The sequence below is a fragment of the Vanessa cardui genome, chromosome 18 (genome assembly GCF_905220365.1).
Source record: "Vanessa cardui chromosome 18, ilVanCard2.1, whole genome shotgun sequence".
NCBI lineage: Eukaryota > Metazoa > Arthropoda > Insecta > Lepidoptera > Nymphalidae > Vanessa > Vanessa cardui.
The window spans coordinates 288,577-310,217 of record NC_061140.1 but is presented as its reverse complement, the minus strand read 5'-3'; the positions used below and the strand labels follow the sequence as shown (position 1 = coordinate 310,217).

Genomic DNA, 21,641 nt, shown 5'->3' with positions numbered 1-21,641 from the left:
TAGATTGATTAAATACATTAAAGTTTTATGGATCAAAGTTGTCCGCAATAAAAAAAAAATATATTTTATTAAAAAATACATATATACAATTTATTATATCGGCACACTACAACTAAACTAGTCAGTTATTTAAAACGAACATCAACGCCATTTCAAGACGATGCGCTGACGTTGAAGTCTTTTCTATGGGAGTTGCATTCCTCACAATACGTATTGAAAGCCTTGTATAAAATATTGTTTTATTTATATTTCTTTGATTTATGGAGTTGAGAGCAATAGACTCTTTTATTAACTTGTATGTTCTAACTTAGATATTTGTTGGAACATAATATCAGAATGTCATTAACAACATTTTTGTATTATAGAAAGATTAAAGTAAGTAATAATTTATTACTAACTTAGTTTATTTGTAAATCGGTAATTCTTGAAACGACATCAATAATTCGAGGTGTCGATAGATCTGTAATACTATTCTGGGTGATATAGCGATTAGACGTCGCCATAAGTTCTATAAGACCTGCTCAGGTTCTCGTAACTGTTAAATTATTATCACATTTGCCGTAGTAGGATTTCTCGTTCATATCAACATTTATGTAATAATTTGACAAATATATGAGTGACTCATCGACTTCGTTTTTGAAATTTAAATAATTGATATTAATTATTTATTGATGATAATTTTATTCGTGATTAATTTCAAATTACTTACTCATTACAGCTCGTCACCATCGTTTGTGTTACAGTCACCAGCGTCGTCGTGGTCGTTGTCAACTTGTCCCCGACGCATTTCTTCCTAGAACACTCGTCCAGCACCGCATCCTCTTTCAAAGGTTGCAAAATCTCTTTCACTTTATTCGGTCCAGTTTTCACAGTTGACCGCTGAAACCTTAAGCTGGCCATCGTCTTACCATCACTAGATATGTCTGTCTCTTCGGTAACCACCGCGCCCTTTTTAGTCTTGCAAACAGTTTTGGAAGTTTTTCCAAATACATCACCATTTTTATGTACAACTTCGTTTGAGTCTAATAGTTCGTTTTTGGGGTCAGAGGGAAGACCGTTACTGAGCATGTTTTTTATACTGTCACTGCTAAGATTCGAACCGAAGAATTCGTTCAAATCGTCATAATTATGTATTGGTTGTCGTCTTTGGTCATTTTGCCAGGTTTTATCGAAACCGTATATAGGTTCAGATTCAGCGCCAAACCATTCCTTGTTGTCCGAGGCTCTTGCTTCTGCTCTTTCGTCTGGCGCAGGTTCTATTTCGTTAGATAACGTGTCTTCGAAGAACTCATCCGTTAGTTCGGTTATTCGCGCACCCTGGCGTTTCGTATCATCAAAGAACATGTGAGTAGGATTGTTGATTTTCCTCCTTCCATATAGTTGCCTGTAGTACTTCTCCTGGTCGCCGTACATCCAGCAGACTTTCCACCATTGTTTGCACATCAGTATATTAGCGGAGTTTGATGATTTCACATGTCGCGTCGCGGTTGTCGACATTTTTTATTATTTTCACTTAACGCCAAACCTGTCAAGATGGTTGCGTTTGGAATGATGCGTATATGGTATGGTATTATCGGACGACAAATTGAATTCGTGTTTTTACAGTAATAATTTACAACGATATAAGCAGATGAAGCATTATAAGATAATTGTTCTTATGACATTCTTTTGTAATAGTATGTTAAGCAGCAATTAGCTAATTATCTTCTTGAATTTATGAACGAAATTTTAAATTATGGACTTTATAAATAAGCAGGTATATACAATACATAAAATGCTTCCAATATGGAATTACGAATACTCTCGCGTGTATATTTTCGTGAATCTTGAAATAAATTCCGTTCCTTCACTAACTGTATATTACATAAGCCGATAACCCCGAGAGGTGTTACAGAAAGTTATTTTTCAATCTCATTCTAATACAAGATATTTCGATACACAGCGTAACAACCAAGCCCTAGAACCTTTTACTGAAGCCTCACGACTGAATTTTACAAAACAATTCCTTCTTATCACTTAGACATAAGGTTAATAATTCCCTGGCACATCCTGCATTATTCACCGGATTGGAACTACCCATTACCCGTAATTCCGCGCACTCCTGCGGCCGCTTCCCTTTATTTATTGTCTCCCTTCTCATTCCCGCTATGTGATTTACCGGTTAATTTAAACCTTGAAATAGTTCAATTTTCCTATAAATCATTTATAAAAAATGACGTCAGACCTTTCATTTATAGTTAAGGACGACTTAAAGTGTTTGTTGGCTTAATTTGCATTTATATTTGTTTGAGACGCCGTATATTGATTGATCGGAAGCAGAGAAAGCTCATTTGTCAATGTCTGTAATTAATCTTAAGTTATTTTATAAATATAATAACAATTTTATAAAATTTTTCTTCGCACATGGCATTGCATTTGTGGATTAATTTTAATTTGTCAATATATTATGTACGTTACAAGGCAATGATATCGAATCCGTACAAATTAATCTGAGAAAGAAACAACACAAAAACTATTATTATTGATTAAGCCCTACTTTACAAGTTATTGATGTTTTTAGTACGCATTATAGATCATGATAAGAAATAAATATAGAATCTTTTCAAGTCATTTTGAGATTGAGTTTTGTAATTATTGTTTCGAATTTATATTTAACACTTGTAATACCTTTGCCATAAAACAGGATTAGTCTCGAACTTTTAACATAACAGTTTATTGCGAAAAAAACATTAAGTAAGAGTTAAACCGATCGTATAAAACACACTGAATGGCGATAATTGCTTTGATTTTATCTTTCATCTTACGATTTTATCGTATCTTGAAAACTTATCCGTTCTTTATGAGAACATTGACAACGATTCTTGAGGATTAGTTTTTTGTATTTTTAATGGAGTATATGAAGGTTTTTCATGTAATCTTTATTTCTTATCAAGACTCGTCATATCTACTTCGTTGGTTCGATAGACTTGCAGATTCTGAGGTCCCGGGTTGAAACCACAAATAGATTAAACAAATAATTGGATTTATTCGTAGTAACATTTTTAATAACAGCTTAGTCTAGAATTGGGCAATATTTAAACTCTTGTCTTTAAAAACATTTGGATGATCTTTATCCGGCCGTCACTAGGCTTGCGAGAGTAAGGGATTTATTAAATGCAGCATTTTTTACATAAACTTGTGTACTATACGTGTACGATATATGCGGTTGTGTAGAAATCTGTATAAAGAACAAAAATTAAATGTTTAATATTTATTTAGTTAAAATATTATGATTGCTATCATGTTTAATTTCATAATAATTTTGACACGTTTTTTGTTAATCCCTTCAACACATTGCTCGGTTTTATTTCATGGAAATCAAATCTGTGGTGTTATTTCATATAAAGGCAGGCCGAGTCACGTTCCACGGGCGCAGTCCATTAAGAATCAATTATCGATAAAAAACAAGCAGCAGGTGGCCGCGGGCGAAACCAGGTCCGATACGCTAGCTTACGTCCTGCATAGCTATCATATACCTTTAACGACACATATATTGCTCCGTATTAATAACAGAGCCGGTTAAGTTGACAATAAAATGTTGTATATGTGATGTTTTCTTGTAGGAATCCTGACCCTTGGGGCTGTTATGGTATACAAATCTAGCGCAATTACTTTGAATGCAATAAAAAAGTAACGCATGAATTTTAAATGAAATTTGTATGAGGATGTTAGAAACCTTTTTTGTTTTAATTATAGTAAATTTATACCGTGGTCGTACAAAAAAGTGATGTTTTTTATATTTTAAGATGTTATGGCAGCAATATGGATGTAATATGGCTGATGTTTATGGTCTTTTGAAAATTGTAAAGAAGTTAATAATTATTAATTTCTACTACTCAATGAGCATGTAAACTAAAAAAAAATTTTTTTAGACACGAAGAATTACGAAATTTCTTAAATGAGGTGTATATTTAAAAAATGCATTACGCTTTGTCAGGGATGAGTGAGCACGTTCGTGCTTCCACCGCTCGCTAGCCCGACGCAAGCACGCACCCCACTCAACTCAGAGTATGTTTTTGACTTGAGTATTCAAATTAGCTTTCATGTCCGTACTGTTTCAGAATTCAGTAAAGCGTCAGTAAAGACAATCTCAATATAAACCACTAAACTATACAGGATATATAAGAAAGCCCAAAGATGTAGATAAAAAGACTCTCTGTTTTCTGACTCTCGAGATCAAACAAAATTATTCGACACAAGAGGAATGAAATCATACTCTCCGAGGAGTCGGAGTAAACATACTTTAAACTTCTCGACTTCCCAACTTCTAGCTACAGACAATGTTTTCAACCCAATATCTTTTATAGAGACGACCTAGAATTTGAACCCAAGACTGTGGATGATACGGTCTCAACTAATTGCTATACAAGGCAGTCATATTAAATATTAGTAAGAATATAACGAATAAGTTGGTGTAAAAAATATTACAAACTTTACTATTAAAGGTAACCTGTATTACCCAAGATGTTCGTGTATCGTAACGAGGATTTTTATACTCTTTCAATGTTTTTGGACATTTATTACTTAAGATTGATTTTAACAGTATCGATATTCATTTAAAGTTGAACACTTTGCGGACGTATTTTGAAACGTATTTATGTATGTATGTTTTGTCTTTGTTATGGTAAGTAATCGTTAAACCACACCGGTATTATTTTTGTTTTGTTTAATCACGTGGTGGTGATAATGCAATCAAAATATTATAATATAAATTCAATTTAATTTCATGTTATTACGAATAAATCATAGGCAAGTTTGAGAATTAATTCTTGTGTTCGATCCTTGCCTGAAAAATCGATTTATCAAACAGCCGAGTTTTCGTTGAACTCTAATTTGTTAACGACATGATAGCTATTACGAGCGATAAATATTGCCGTTAATAATTGATCTCCATTTAGTTGACAGAGTATTAATATGTTAAATAAGCGCTTGTTTGATTAGCATCCCGCCCTGCGAGGTGGCTCGCCCTGGTGGCTGGTGGCTACCCTCGCGCATTGCATATTGATGAGCATACGTGTGTAGACTATGTTCAAAATAATTTATTATAATTGACGTAGCTATTACGTATCGACCAGCTTGTAGCTCGTGTGGTTATGCTGTCCCATTAAAATACTCATATATAAATGCAGTCTACGTTTTTCTTGCTCAAAATTCCATTTAAATCGTTTAGATGAAAGTTGATTTTCCGCATATACAATATTATATTGAAAAAAGTATGTAAATTGTATTTAATTTGGATTTAATGCTTTATTATATATAAGAAGATATTTGAATATATGTAGTAATTATATGTATGACTCTAATGCTAAGCGAGCTAAGTGACCCATTTGACGTCGCCATACTTTAATTTCATTCAAATTCTAAATTGAATTTATGGTACCTTGTAACTATGAGATGAGTGACTGTTATTTGGAATATAGAAGACGTTTCTAAAATTTATATAAAAATATTTGATACTGAAAAATAATAGGAATCGTACCCATTAATTTTATTTCAGTTAATTGTATTTAGACACATAAAATAATGTACGCGGTTAAAAGTTTTAGGACCATAACCAGACTTCCAATGCGGTTTTATGGCGCGGAATATTACAATGCTTAAAATTGCCACCAAGTCACGCAGGTTTCTCCGACCACAAACTTAAGATGAGACACGAATTCAGCGAAACATTATAGATATAACATTTACGTCATAATTTTGAGAGAAATAAAGAAAGATGTTTTCTTATTGTCACATAATACGTTACTAAACAAATAATGAAGCTTTAAATTTTACGTACAAATATGTCATAAGGAGCCGGCTCAGAGGCGTGATTTAGTAGCTCGTCCATTTACCTTGGAAACTAAGCAGTCACTAAATAATTGATTATACAGATAAAAATACTTTATTGATTAAATGTGTCAAAGATTTTTAGTAAATAGGTTTCTATGTCAGCTCAATCTTAAGGTAGATAAAGAATTAACATTACAAGCGCTGTAGATATATTTAGTTTAATCGTCTTTTAAAGCGATGTGTGGGTTCTCGAATATCTAAATAACATAATTACTCCGATCTCTCGCGCGACATTCGATTACCATCTCTCTGTCACTGTAATAGGATTTATTACGAATGCAACCATGTTTTACTACAGCAGTAATTGCTGCCCGGGGACAAACCCGCTAAATTGCTACCCGTAACCAAGAAATATTAAAGCCCGTCTACACATGTTACAGCGAGTTTACTTTTAAAAAACAGGTTGCATGTTAAAACGGGCGGTAAAACTTAGACTATGCTTAAACTAGGATTGTATAGTCATACTACAGGTTGAGGCGACACGTGAATTTGCGGTTTCCACAATCATGTGGTTAAAAGTTGTTGCATACTTGTACATTGTAGCTGACGTAGAGGTTTTCGTGCAAAATCTTGACTGCGCAAACCGGACTGCGCAGGTAAGTCGTTGCGTGTGCCCCGAGCTTTAGAGATACGCGTAAAAATATCACGAAATCCCACGCATGCGATTTGTTTCGAGTTATCGTAATGATAACATCGATAGTCGTTTAATTATGAGCTTTTCGCCCACGTCACTGAGTCAAAGAATGCACCCTTAAGTTAAGGTCCGTGCCGATGTTGCGCGTGTGTCATATTTTCTAAGATTATTCGTGTAACTATATTTATGCTCACTGCTTGGGTACTTGGTAGTATTCAGATACATTCGGATAAACAAGCTTTATTCTCTATTCGTAATTAATAAGTTAGAGAAAACGTTTTAACCATCTCAGATGTAGTTTTCTTTAATATGTCAACATAATATTTCAGAATATCCGATGACATCGTGTATAGTTTTGTATGGTAAGATAAATATTACCATTTTATAGATTTATTTGTAATTAATATTTCACTTTTACTTAGTGTATTTCACTTTTAAATACGAATGTGAGTTTATTCATGTACGCGATGTCGCGGGCGGATACTGGTAGCTATATACAGGCCATTATTTTTACTGATATCACAAGGTATTTTAGTAAGCATACAATAACAATTCATCATGAAATATTTTGTAATAACAGGTACAAAACAATAATTTACATTTCATCCGATATTATTGTTTCCTCCGTAATAAAGTTGGCCTTTCATTACAAATTGTAATAAAATTTAATGTTTTCAATTTACTAAGAGCAGCATAAACTTGCCGGTAAAATAAACTTCTAACTAATAAACTAATGAATTGCTATGATTCTGCACTTACACTTTGCGCAGTGCAAAACGACATTTTTTTGCTAATACTTTAAATGTGCTGTCAATTTAAATATAAATTATTGGCGTATTAACAAATTGTTAATTACTATACACGTTGCCGGGAATTTGGGTTCACTTTTGGTTTTTGTATTCGCTTTTATTGGTTCTGTACACTAATCACTTTATTATAATAAAAAATATATATAGATACATATCATACATATAATAAAATTGGAGTGTCTGTTTGTAATATTAAAATAATCCTTTTTTACTCAATACATACATATGTATACAAGGTACCTGCATATACCAATATAAGATTTTTTACAAATTTTGTCTGTGTGTCTGTTTGTTCCGGCTAATCTCTGGAACGGCTGGATCGATTTTGACGGGACTTTCACTGATAGATAACTGATACAATAAGGAGTAACTTGGCTACAAAAACATTTTTTTGTTAAATTCAAACGCGTACAAGGTCGCGGGCACAGCTAGTATATAATAAGAATGAAGATACTGGGAAATATTGGAGATTGTTATATATGTGATTGAATTATGTGTATCGGGGTTAGATTAGGGAAGAGATTTTTAATGATGGTCTATTTTCACATAGTTTATCAGTGGGATAAAAGCAAGCTCTTACTCTACTGCTCACTTTTCTTTACAAATATATTCCATTACCAGATATAATAAATTAATTCTGGTCATCTGTTGTTACAGATACGCAGATGCCAGATCTTCACGCACTCTGGACTATGATATGAATGAGAAATCTCGTTTGGAAATATTACTTTATAATGGTGTAAAGTCTATTCTTTGTGACGAGAAATAAACTTTATTAACATTATTATATTTTTCAGACAGATTTCGGAACACACATGGTATAAATTTATTTATCTGATAAAGCCTTGTATACATTTGCCAGTGAGTTACAACTTGCTTATTACTAGTAAGTTTAGTTTAAGTAGTTACTTTCAAAACAAGGTCTTAAATGGTTATTCAATTAACGTATCGTGTCGTGATAACGTAACTTTGTTAGAATGAATAAATTTCAATCTATATAAGACGTAATGTATGTGCATTTTGACGCTTTTATAATCAATGGATACTTTTTTATTGAATTTAATGAAATGATCTAAAGTACGACTGACTTAGTGATTGCGAAACGAAAATCTTTTTAATATCGATAGACAGACTGACAAATGGGACACCTGATGGTGAGTGACGACTCGGGCGTACCGTACAGTGGTCAATATCAGAGCTGTAAGAACTGTTAATCATATATCGCCCATGCTCGACCCAACTTGGGAAGTAAGATGTACCGCCCTTTTTCTGTAGTTGGCTCACATCTTTTGACCTACATTTATTTATTTATTTATTATTCAATTGCCCACGTTTCAAAGATCTATAAAGTTAGTATGCACGTGAAAGAAACTTTGTCTGTTTGTCACGTGTTGCATTTTCGGGATATTTACCATGCTCGGTGGAGCTCGATATTTCCACATTATCTACGAATGTCTAGTTCACTAGTCTTAGTAAATATCCCGAAATCAATAACTTTAATAATAAAAATAACAATGTTATTTTAAAAAGACTTTTTGAGTGTTCTATTCATGCTATCTGTTTAAAAATAATAATTATTTTAACTTAACTACATTTATTTTTACAGGATATCGTAATGACTCCTCTTGATGATTGACCCATGAATTGTGTACAACCTTATTTTATAATTTGAAATGTTATTATCAGTTAAAGAATTGAATACTACCTCGTTACTTTACCAACAGTAATTTATAATATTCCCAAAATTTTTGCTGCAAAATAAAATATACTTTAAAAACTAAAACACCAAGCTGTAATATATTTTAATAAAAATTAAGTGTCGTAATTGCTTAACGTTTTTTATCGCTAGCGTGTATTGTCGTAAACAAACGTAGAAACAGAAAGCCTGCTTATTTTTTTAATTAATTTCATATTAGTTGTATGTCTTGTCGAAATTATATTTTTAAAATGTTACTATAGGTATTGAAAGTGTTTCAATGAAAATGCCGGTCTACTAACTCTACGGTCTATTTATAAGACTCCCTTAGGATACTGAGCTTACGAAGTTTCCGATTCCAAGTCAATACATCCTGCCTGGGGCAAGGTCCTAGACAGAGACTAGTCTCTGTATAACATTCCGCAAATAATTTGTCTATTAATAAATTTAATATATGTTAAATAACATTAATAGATAACGCTGATATCATATCGCAAATATAAATATACGTTATTTATAATAGTGTTATAAATGTGAAACTAACTCTGTACATAAATTGTTAAAATTAGGTATAAATAAAGCTTGAACTCTAAAGAATGTTAAGTTACTTATTTAGGTCATACTTCTGGCGACAAACCCCTAAAAACTGAAGTACTTATATGTAAAAGCGTAGGCCGTAGAGGATCGTAAAAATAATTGATTAGATTAAATATAATCGAGTAAGTACTAAGTTTCTATTTCTGTTCGCGATTCTATGTGTATGCTAAGTAGAAGATAAATCAATCGCATTATAGATACATAATATTGCTTATAAATATTTATATAGATATACAATACATTACTAGTAACGTTCATAAAACTTATTTTTTTAAAGAAAATAGCCTTCAACGATTTAAATATGCAATCCAATATTTGAATCGCATAGAATATATTTATTTTTATTCAGTCTCGACTACATAGCTCGGTACACGCTGCTTGCATCATAATATTTTTTTCAAACAAGCCTCTGACCACAAAAAGCTAAATAAGACAGTTTCCGCTACCAGCGACATTGTTGAGCTTTTTTGTATTTTTTTCATATCCATATTTACTCGACGTTTGTCGTACATTACATCACCGCTTCAACATATTTTCATAACCTAGCATACTAGAGTAGCAATGAATGGGGTACGCTGCGAGCGACGTTGTTGACATTTTTAAACTTTTTTACAAATTTGTATTTGCCTACGTCTGGTTTACATTGCGCGTTCTCAACGTCGAAAAGAAATAAGAGCTTAGTAAACCCGCAATGTAAAATATGCGTATGCAACAGGTAGCACAACCGGTTAATGGGTAAATAATTTCGCTTGTGCAAGTTCGCTTGAGTAATGCGAGATTAGGCGTCTAATACGCAGCCTTATGTTTTCATATACATATTCAAAGATGAGTGAAATCAGCTTAAATAATCTAATCTCGCTTTTTATACTAATTCTACGCTCTTCGCTGTTGTCACGGCAAAGATTATTTGAGTTTTATTTATTAGAAAACAAGATCAAATCAATGGTTTATGTTTCTTTCTATCTTCGTATCGACTTATACACCTCTGAGTAAGTCCCTTGTTTGATACTAATTCAATATTCAAATGAAGTAACTTTTCATAAAATTTCATGAAAAATATATATAAAGCAGTAAACTTATGATAAACTGGAACCAACATTTGGAAGTTTTATAGTGTCATAAACACGTTTCCTATAAGTGTCTATACCATGTCTCTACCTATAGGAAATATACGTTGGTAAATTATTATTATGTAAATTGACCCGCGGAATAAAACCGTTACGAATAAAATATAAATGCAAATATAGTCAAATAGAAAGAAAGCATTTTTTCATTACTTTATTTATGGGTAAACCAAAAATATAATTTCACTACTAAGCAAAGAACTTTATAGCGCGTTAGGTGATACACGTGTCAAATAATTTCATCCAAAAAATGCAGATTACCCTACGATTTTCACGAAAATTCAATGATGCTTGTTCGAGCTCAAATCCAATCAAAAACAATCTTTAGTTGATATTCACGTGTCCTAAATATTGGACTACCTCTTCAATTCTAACAAAGCCTTAATGACTTTGACGTGAGACATAAACGTGTAGAAACTGGTTACAATTTAAGAATCAAAATAAATCTGGTGAATAATTAACAAGTAACAGCTAAATGATTATTTAATGTGTGCAAATGGTCAACCATGCAAGCCAGAGGTAAAAGTTTTACGGCTGTGACAATACTTAAGGCTCACGGCGTCAGTACAGTGTGCTTGCCACCCACTGTGTTATATAGGATAATACATTGGCAAACGTTTCTTTAAACGGCATATAAAGACTTATGTACTGCTTGACTTATAAAATAACATATCCTGAAGTACTGATTCATCATCGCCTATCGTAAACTATTAAAGTTAGGGCCATAAAATTTGGCTAGTGGGATCGTATATTGAGTAGACACTCACTATGGAAATAATTTTGGAAATTATACCCGTAAGAGGGTGAAATGGGGTTGAAAGTTTGTATTTGAGTTCGTCATTTTTAAATTAAGATATTGATTAAAAATAATTAGAGTCGTATTTTCATCGTTGCTGGATATTCTACTCCTAAAGACACAATAATGTGTTATACGAGTACAAAGCGGTCAGTAAGTAACGAGTAAAAGTCGCGGGTAACTGCTAGTATAATAATAACTCAATCGTATGAATGCGTGGTAAAATCTCGTGCTCGGCGGTGAAGGAAAACATCGTGAGGAAACCTGCATGTGTCTAATTTCATCGAAATTCTGTCACATGTGCATTCCACCAACCCGCATTGGAACAGCGTGGTGGAATATGTTCCAATCTCTCTCCTTAATGGAAGAGGAGGCCTTATCTCAACAGTGGGAAATTTACAGGCTGTTACTTTACTTTTTACTTTATGAATGCGTGGAATATATACGATAACATTATTGTATCATACATAGCTGCTGCATATAATGTAATAAAATAATATTAAAGATATATAACCTTACTAATCGTTATACGACGGTTGTAATTTAATAATGCTGATTTTGTTACCACTGATACTGTTTACGTTGTCAGTTATTAGTACAAGTCAATGTAATGGCAAGCTTGCTATTAGTAAATAATGAGTTTTGTCAATTATATTACCTATAAGGCTTTGCCAATACTCATATATAAACTTTAAGTTACAGTTATGAAGCGCGTTGTTTTGATCGAATGTGAAATTTAAATAATAACAAGTCAAGATTATTTTTATTGAAAAGTTTTTGATTGAATACGAAATAAATATAAAATCAATATGGTCCAGTAGATAGGATGCACTTTGATTATGGTCATCGAGATTACTGTGTAAGTTTTGCCCATGTCTATGTATCCGTATTGGAGCGTTCCAAGCTCTAAAATTCACAGATGAGAAAGTTTTTCCCCAACTATATAAAAATACTGGTCATTGCTAATTTTAATAATAAAAAATGAATGCAGTATGTTACCGTAATAAATTAAGTTGTCCGCGAACGATGCATATAACATTTTTATTGGTGAGTTTTACCCGCGAAGGTATTAAAGATCTTATCGTCTTTATCCATTTGCGAATGATAACTTATTTTATACAATTGTCTTTATAAATGTACTTTCAAACGCAGGTGATTATATTTATAGCCTTATGGTGGGGTCAATGTACGATATAATAAATGATACTTCATTCGAGCTTAATAATTTCGTAGTAGGTATCCATGATTTATGGAAAGGCAGAAGGACTTATGTAAATAAGGATGTCAAATTATAGGTGTTCAATGATTTATATTAATATATAAATGTACTACATTATTTGTAATTTTAATATTAAACGTAAAAAAACAATTATTAATTAATTATAATTAAAGAAAGTCAGTCATTAACCTGAACTTTCATTTAAAAGGCAAATCTAAAATTAGTTTAATATTATATATAACGTAATATTTAAAAAAAAGAAATATGTACCGAATATCGAAATAAAGCAGCAAATCTCCGAAAATTTATTCAATAAGTCAGCCGAAATTAACATTACTTAATTAGTCAGCCCCATATTGGGATAGGTTATTTGTGGTCAATGGAACAAGACGTTTGCGTTGGTAAGCGTTTCACATGTCCGAGCTCGCTGACAGGCTATCATGACACATCTAATGGTAATCGCTTTATCATCTCGTACTGACCTAATTCGTATTCGCCCTTAATGGGATTTGAAATTGTTTATAATGGTAACCCGTTTTTATTGAGGTTGGAGTTTAAATTAGGTTGAAGCAAATGGACCACGTATAAAATACAATTTCATTTTAATTTAGTATCATTCGAAACCCTGAAATTTTGTATGATGTAATTTTGAACTGCAAGAAAGGACAAAGGGTTTTTCGTACTACTTCGTAATATCCGACGGTCAAACTTTAAAATGCGATCAAAGCCAAGGGCGACAAAGCGAAAGCTAATTAGGGTTACAATACCCTTAATTATATGGAAATTAATGTAGCCATACGCGTACATAAACAGTAACATATAAAATGGTAACAAGGCTTAGCAGCACAAATTATACTACTTTTGTATTCATAAGTTTTTTTTAACCTAACCTTCGCATACGAGATGACCTAGTGATCAGATCTCTTGCTTTGTTAAACAGAGATAGCGGATTCAAAGTCGGGAAAGCACCATTGAAAATTCCTGCTTATTGCATATTTTGTACTTAATTTATATTTATTATTTTAATATAAAAATGTTGTCTTAAATTATCGCGATTATTACACATTTAAATAAAACTAGTTATAACGGATTTGAATCGCGTATATTAATTATTTTTGACATCCCGACGTTTCGAGCAATTTACAGCGTTCGTGGTCACGGGTAGACTAATAATATAGAAATATATATATAAATATTTCTCATTTCTTTTGTTCTTCAAATAGACAATTGCCACCTTAGTCTACCCGTGACGTTTTTAGAGTTTAGTTTTCGAAATTTTAGAGTTAGTTTTATTTAAATAAAAGAACTTGACGACCTGAATGTATGAGATCAAAATCTGCATGTGTTCCAATGTATCCAATCAACTCTAAAGCGTGGTGGAATTGTTCTAAGGGCCTTAATTTTCACGTTTTCGAAAACATATTCTGATAGCTGTTCTATTCAGTGCTGTAAAGCCAGCAGTAGCAATTGCTTGCAATTTCGTCAATCTCACGTAGGATGGGTTCAACCCACACAAACTAGAACATCGAGCACGTGATTACGACTTTACCTTATATCAATTTGTGAGCATTCTCAGGCTCAACGACGACTCGAATAACTATTACACGAATCAAGATTAACGCGATAAGTGACTTTAAGCCTATAAAGACAAAAAATAACTTGCGAATACGTGATTACATCACGCCGCGACTCGTTCACTTAAAATGGTGATGTTTGTAATTTTTATAAAGTTACATGTTTATCCAGTCCCGTGCCATTGTTGTGCCTTTTACATCTGCGTTTCAGAGAACCGCTGTGATGAGAATTAATCATTTGTATATAATCCGTGTTCTGTAGACGCTCGGTCGCACCACAGAGCTGGATGTTATTGGCGCAACTTCTAGCTGTACGAGAGTTAGTTCGAGAGAATTCAGTCTGCTTATTAAGTGTTCAAATGTAAACGAAATATTGAGAAATGCCCGGATAATTAAATTTATTGTACGTTAATAAATGACGTATTATATTATATATAAATATCAAAAAATAAAAATAAATAATAGTTGTCTTAAGAAGACTGTAAGATAAACTTTTAGGTACTTGCTAATTATGTATTAGTACCAATGCGAAATCTGTATGATTGTTGCGCTTTATGGCCGAACTAAAGAGTCAAATTTGATAAAAAATTGTTTTAAAGGAAGCTTGAACTTCCAAGAATAAACCGCTCAAAAGTGATCTAGTTTCTTTATATAGAAGGCACATTACTATGAGATTATATGCTATAATATCAAATGTTTTTGATGTTTGACAAACATATCTAATATTAAATTTAATTTGAGAAAGTTAGTTGAAATGTATGTTTCATATCATACTATCAGAAAGACCAGTTGCAATTGTGTAGAAATATCAATTGTCATGGCGAGTGGCTGACATGCATAGAAGATCATATGTTGCAGCTCTATCGAGCAGTGAGCTACTATAAAAATGTAGTATAAACTATTTTCATTAAAAATGCATACATATATACAAAACTGTATATGTTTGACGACCTCCGTATTCGACTGGCGTGTACACCGGTTTTCATAGGTACGCCACGCCGAGGTCCCGGGTTCGATTCCCGGCCAAGTCGATGTAGATTACCATTAGTTTTCTATGTTGTCTTGGGTCTGGTTTTTTGTGGTGCCGTCGTTACTGCTGATTTTCCATAACACAAGTGCTTTAGCTACTTACATTGGGATGAGAGTAATGTATATGATGTTGTGTCATATATATATTTATTTATATACATGTACCAACTCACGTGGTCGAAGTCTATAAATATCCACTGATATACAAATTTATTTATATATATGTATGGGTCATACATCGAGCTGCGAATGGCGAGTCACTCTGTTACGTCAATACAATAAAAAACGAAAACAACGCTTAGGAACAATAGGCGTCTAAAATGTGACCGAAAGACTAATCTAATGTTATTGTAGAGCTAGTTTAGTTGGTCACGTGACACTTCCTACAAACACTCTAGGTAATGCTAATGATAGCTTAATTGAATGATTTGTATCACGAGAGACAGCGCCGCAAGGGCCACTTTCTACTCGTATTTTGATAATAAATTTGATTTATGCGACAAATAGTTTCACATTTTTTTATTTAATCTGTGTGAGAATGTCGATGAATATATCGTGTGGCATTTCAGGGAAAGTGTGTTTAAATCCGTTCCAACCTTCTTATCAGATTTTATTTCTATTATAGTGATTACATTTATGTCTATTTTTTTTTGCAGCGTAAATTATTTCGTACTAAGTATTAAGAATGACTGCCTTTAGCTTTAGCTTCACTTAATTGTAAAATGACGATTCAATGGTGCTTGTAAAAGCCCACTTGAATAAAGTTTATTTTGATTTAATTTGATTGTGTTTGAGAGCCGAAAGCCTTAAGGTCCTGGGTTCAAGTCCAGGTACTATTCTTAACCCCAAGTCTGGAAATTACAGTGTTTACACTCTCGGAGACGTAAAATAGTTGAAACTATTCTATATCTAGTCCTTATAACATTATTAGATGGTGTTTCCCATAATAGATCCTGCACCATATTTTTATGAATTTATTAAATTATTTATTTATGAACAATGTTAACATCGATTTATAATCGATTTTAAAGCACCGCTTATAATTACTACCGAAAATGCTGTAGGTCATTCAGGCAATCATTGTTAGGCTTTTTATATTCATTGTTTTTAAAGTTTCACTATCGTATCACATATTCATTTGTTTAGCAATAGTTTGTTTATTGAAGTAAGTATTTAATAATTCTCATGAAATTTCTTAACGGTCGCCTTAAAGCAAACATTCATCGCCCCCTCGCCTTTAATTTCAACTTTATTGAATGTCAAGAAGTTAGTTCACGTGAAACATGTTATTAGGAGCAATAATATTATGTTACTCGTCCCCGCACGCTAGAACACCTTTCTACAGGCAGGTGTATAGAAATTAGCCGTATTTTAATTGGCCCGTATTATTACGAATTCCAAACGCAACCATGAATTTTACCTACACAAATCTTTCCCACGTGTTTTCCAACTAATGGCACTGTAATCCTTTGTTTTGAATTCACTTTCTAAGCACAAAAAGCACACACCACTGAACCGTGTATGTCACGCAAGCGTGCTCCCAACATTCTCTCCTCTCAATGGAATCACATTCACAACAACAACACGCGCGACAGCGAAAAGGGCGCTAAAAATTTAAAAAATTTAAACACAAACGCTTCCCGCGGCTGCGCGCGCACTACTGACACGGCGCTGGCCAACCGCGTCGAGCATCATCACGAGTGAGATGGATGGATGCTCTTCTGATTTGCAAAACAAGGATAGCCGATACGAAACCACCCTTTGACGGATGCCATTCAAATTCATAAACTTTGTATTTTGTTTGCTATTGGTATTAATTGAAACGAGTTCGAAGTATGTCACTGAGGCTATCAAAGCATCGTAAATTATGATAGTCTCATTTGCGGTTTAATTAACTGTAGAAAGTTGAAACAAATCGATCCGACAAGACACGCCTCGTCTCAGCTTCTCGGTGAACGGATTTTTTACTCATAATTCATAATAATTATAACGTAAATAAATAATAACTTGATTTTTGATTTAAATATAAATAATATACGAGCTATAATTGGTCTAATCTTGTTGTAATATATTAGTCAAAATGTATGCTTCATAATACTAAAATAAATACATATGAGTGAGAATAAAAATGTTATAAAATATTGTCGAAAAGCTTAAGCGGTGATTATGTTTTAAATTATACGTTTACTATACACGGAGATATTTTATCATCGTCGTATAAAAATCAACATACGTATAATAAATTAATAATAATATCAAATGTAGTGCGTATTCTATCGAGCGATATAACAAATTGTATTTCAATTTTGATAAGGAAACGAGATACAATTAAATTCTTGTTTACGATAAAACATATAGAACATTAATGAAGTAGAAACCAGATCGAATTCAATATTTATCTCTTTAACAAATCGTTACAGTTTATATCTAATTTAAAATACGAGTGCAAGCATACAATAGTAGGTAAATGAAAGTTCTAGAACGCGTGAACTTTATACATGGTGTGTTTAAAGTTAATACTCGAGAAATCTTTAAGACTATATACAGCTCATCACTAGTATATAATGTATTAACACTGACTGCGTATGTCTATAGTCAAGATATAAGGCAGATCCTTTAGTGGAGGCTTCAAACTTCAGACCAATAAAATTGATATTGGGTTTTGCTTTGACTCAGTGATAGTCTGGTCTGGGAGTTGAAAGGGAATAAACTCATGTGCCTCAAAAAGCACGTGAAGCCTTTGGTCTGCGCTGGAACCCTTAAGAGAGTGAGTTAGTGCACCTGTGTTTTCGCACAGACTTCTGCTCTGTAATAAGCCTTGTGTAGTTGACTGCTCTCTCGTAGCTGAAATCGATTAAGACACCCTATTACGATTTTCATTACGATTCATCATATTGTTTTTGCGCTATAGGTGAGCCAGGATGTCTGTCTTTAATTGAAGAACGGTTTAAAGTCAAGCAACTACATCAGTAAGTTTTTACCTGGTTAATTTGCTCAAAACATATTGGTTGGTAAAGGAGAGCATTTTGATAAAGCGTTTTATGTGTCAGGTGAAAATCTAATGATGACCAGAGTGTAGGCCGCAGTCTGCAGGCAGTTTTGTCTTGTCTAATATTGGTATTACATCTATACATATATATACTAGGCTTATACTGTAGTATACTGTGGTATAAGCCTAGTAGGCTTCTTGAATGTATAGTATATTTTGATTTCGATTTTATACTAAATATTGGGGCTGTGATTAATCTTGTAAATATGTGATCGGCCGTTATACAGAATCTCGTCGTGTTATCTCTAATTTTATAGTCCATCTCGTGCCATTTGCATATCAAATGCTTCCTTAATTTATTGCCGATTTTAAATTGAAAAATAAAAATAATATTGTATTTGAATATTTTTATTAATGAATATTATAGATTTAATTTATGCTATCTTTTTCAATTATTATTTTTTGTGTTTATTTAGCGAATGTCTACTCGTCACCGGCGGCTGGTTACCCGGTTCAAAACCGAGAACGCAGCGAGAATCTTTACAGGGCAACAGTAGACTTCGGCAAAAAGGCTTGAAATCAATTTTATTCCTTCTTTAATTTAACCAAGCTGCATTGGAGCAGCTCATAATCTGAAATCCTATTCGTTGAGAAGAGAAATAGGTGAATGAGATTTTTTTTTACCTTCTTTAAAATTTCAAGTCTTTATATCATGTAATAACAAAGTCTCTATCATTTTTAAGACACGCCTTTTTAGCCAGTCAGCCAGTTGGAACATTTACATATATTGAATTGTATGAAATAATTACTTCAAAGGAATTTAATAAGGTAAACGCGTTGAATACTCGCGCTGAGACAGGTAAAGGAGTGTAAAAAAATTCAGAATGTGATAGGGCCTCCAATTTGCCGCAGGGCCCCGCCTCGTATCATTTGCTACCGACGTAATCACGGATGATTAATCTTGCAGGGCTGCTAGTGTGAGGCGATTCGATTAAATACAAATTTCATTTTTTCTAATCATCAAAAATAAATTTGATTCTATTCTGACGACTGGAGAACATTATGATGATGAATGACCCATCATTGACAATAGTATCCATTTACAATGGTTTTGTCCACACTTCCTCACTGCTCCCTTGCTCCTTAGGAGCTTTGGGTTCAACCCTTGGGTTATCATGGCTATTCGTTAAAAACAAAAACATCAAGAAAGAGAAAATACCTGACAAAATGACAATACCAGTTCAGTTAGAAGATTTATTTATAATTTTCAAAAATATATTTGAACATTTTCCCCAAATTGTGTTCCATGATCATGAATATCAGGTTAAATTTAAAATGACTACTATGTACGAACTGAAATTGCAATAATTTTAGAAGAAATTCCTTGTAACGTCCGAATAAACCATAGACAGTTTTAAGAGATCAGTCTTAGCAAGCAGTTTCACAAAAACTTGAAGAATTACATGGAATATCAAAATATTTTCAGAAGCAAAGATTAAAGCACTGCTTTCAAATACAGATTCAAAATATTGCTCTTTAGTTCTAAGCTTTTCAGCAGATAAAATAGAAATAAATCTAATTTTAGATTGAATTGCAATAATTCGATCGTGATCTGATCGCTGGATTGTTGGAAACACGTTCCGAGTGTCTTTTAAATTCATGGTACCGCAGATGATGAGCGCACGCGCTTCGACTCCACTAGCAAATTATCTGCTTCACTATTTTCAACCTTAACCCTTTAATTTATAGCATCATTTTCAACACCAGACTTTGATATTAATTTAAATTCCTTAGCATCTTAACCGCCAATTTTCTGTCAGGGAAATTGTAACTCTACTTAAACGTAATAGAGTTTTAAACGAGACGGAACCAGTTTGTTTCGATTGGTAGCCTTTTACCGCGTGGGTCTGACCGATAGCGATTTGAGATAGATTTTATATTCGTTTCGTGTCTGTTTCGATACTGAAGTCATATCGTAAAGAACTCACGAGGCGCTACCTCGTATCCTAACTGCCTGCTGGGAATACGAGGAGATACTACAGTAGACGTAAATAACTCAGCATTCTCTAATGATGGATGAGGTCTGAATAACAAAGCAGATACAATGAGAAAGGGTATTTATTATATTTTTTATGTCAGAGGACACGGACAAATGGGCTACTTGATGGTAAGTGATCACCATTGCCCATGGATGTTGGTGTGAAGTGCCCCACCAACCCCTGTTCCTGTAGAACATATGATAGGTGAGTGCTACCTACTCAGAGGAGCTTAAACAAAACCCTATCACTACGTAATATCATGCATAACAACATATGAAACACATTTATGTGAACTACATCAAACACCAAAACAAGATCTGAATGAACCATGTACTATTTTTCCCTGGCAATTTGTAAGGGTTGTCATCATCATTGTAATAATGAATATTAAGGCAAAATGTGTTGCACTTCTGTTTTTTTAGAAAGCCAGTGGATAGTAAGGTCCTCGATCATTCCTACGAAGTTCTCTTCACTCCACATTTTTAAGGTTTGCATAATTTTTGATTTAAGAAAAACGGGTTGTGGTATCCTAATTTTTCAACGGCGTTTTTGATAAATTTACAAAATCAATATACTATTAAATTTTCAAATGATTACTCTGAAATACTATACTAAAAATAGAACACTTTCCATACTTGGGATAAGACAAATCATTGTCTTTGTTATTATTAGCTCCTCTACATGATGGCCCATCGTAATGGACCACTGCAGTCGCCCATTATTTAGACGGCGCTATTGTGCGAGGCGGCATGCCACGGCGGCCGAGGTTCGCACGTTTTTTAATTTTTTTTTTATGTTACGTCTAAGAACGCGTATGAACAAATAAGCATTTATCGTCACAAGCGAATGGATTCATCGCAGCTACCATAGACTAGCGCATTTATGGACCATAATGGGCCATAATGCAGTAAGTGAGAGCTTAATTTAGTAGTGTTTAAAGATAATTTGTATGAAAGCATTAAAATGTTATATCACACAAAATCATTACTTTTTTTTTTAAATAGAGTACCTATTCTATAATTATCTTCAAATTATTATTGCAAACGTGATACAGTTTTGAGATTACATTAAATCTCATTTATAAAAATGCTAAGAACAATAAGACACATTTACCTAAGTAAGTACTTATGTTTCACTTTGAAAAACATCGTAAAGAGGCTGTTCAACTATTTCCCCGTTGAGCAAAAACCAAAAACGCTTCATAGTATAACGCGCAATGAATTGCAAACGATCTCTATTGCGTTTAAAAAACATTCGCATATGG

The 21,641-nt window shown here is 33.2% G+C and overlaps 1 protein-coding gene across 3 annotated transcripts in view; it reads right to left on the bottom strand.

Annotated features, from left to right (window-relative positions):
• The window catches only part of LOC124537230 (protein prickle-like), a 321,460-nt gene that overhangs the window by 145,916 nt on the left and 153,903 nt on the right, over positions 1-21,641 (bottom strand). Inside the window, exons 1-2 of one of the 3 annotated variants that reach the window (XM_047114001.1) lie at positions 16,770-17,014; positions 710-1,525 (exon numbers count right to left, since the gene is read on the bottom strand). The exons of 1 other annotated variant lie outside the window; for it this stretch is intronic. In XM_047114001.1, coding sequence (XP_046969957.1) covers positions 710-1,497 — 788 coding nt within the window. In that variant the 5' untranslated portion in view covers positions 1,498-1,525; positions 16,770-17,014. Of the gene's footprint in view, positions 1-709; positions 1,526-16,769; positions 17,015-21,641 lie in introns of those variants that run through there. One more of the 3 variants, XM_047114000.1, reaches the window with a different exon arrangement.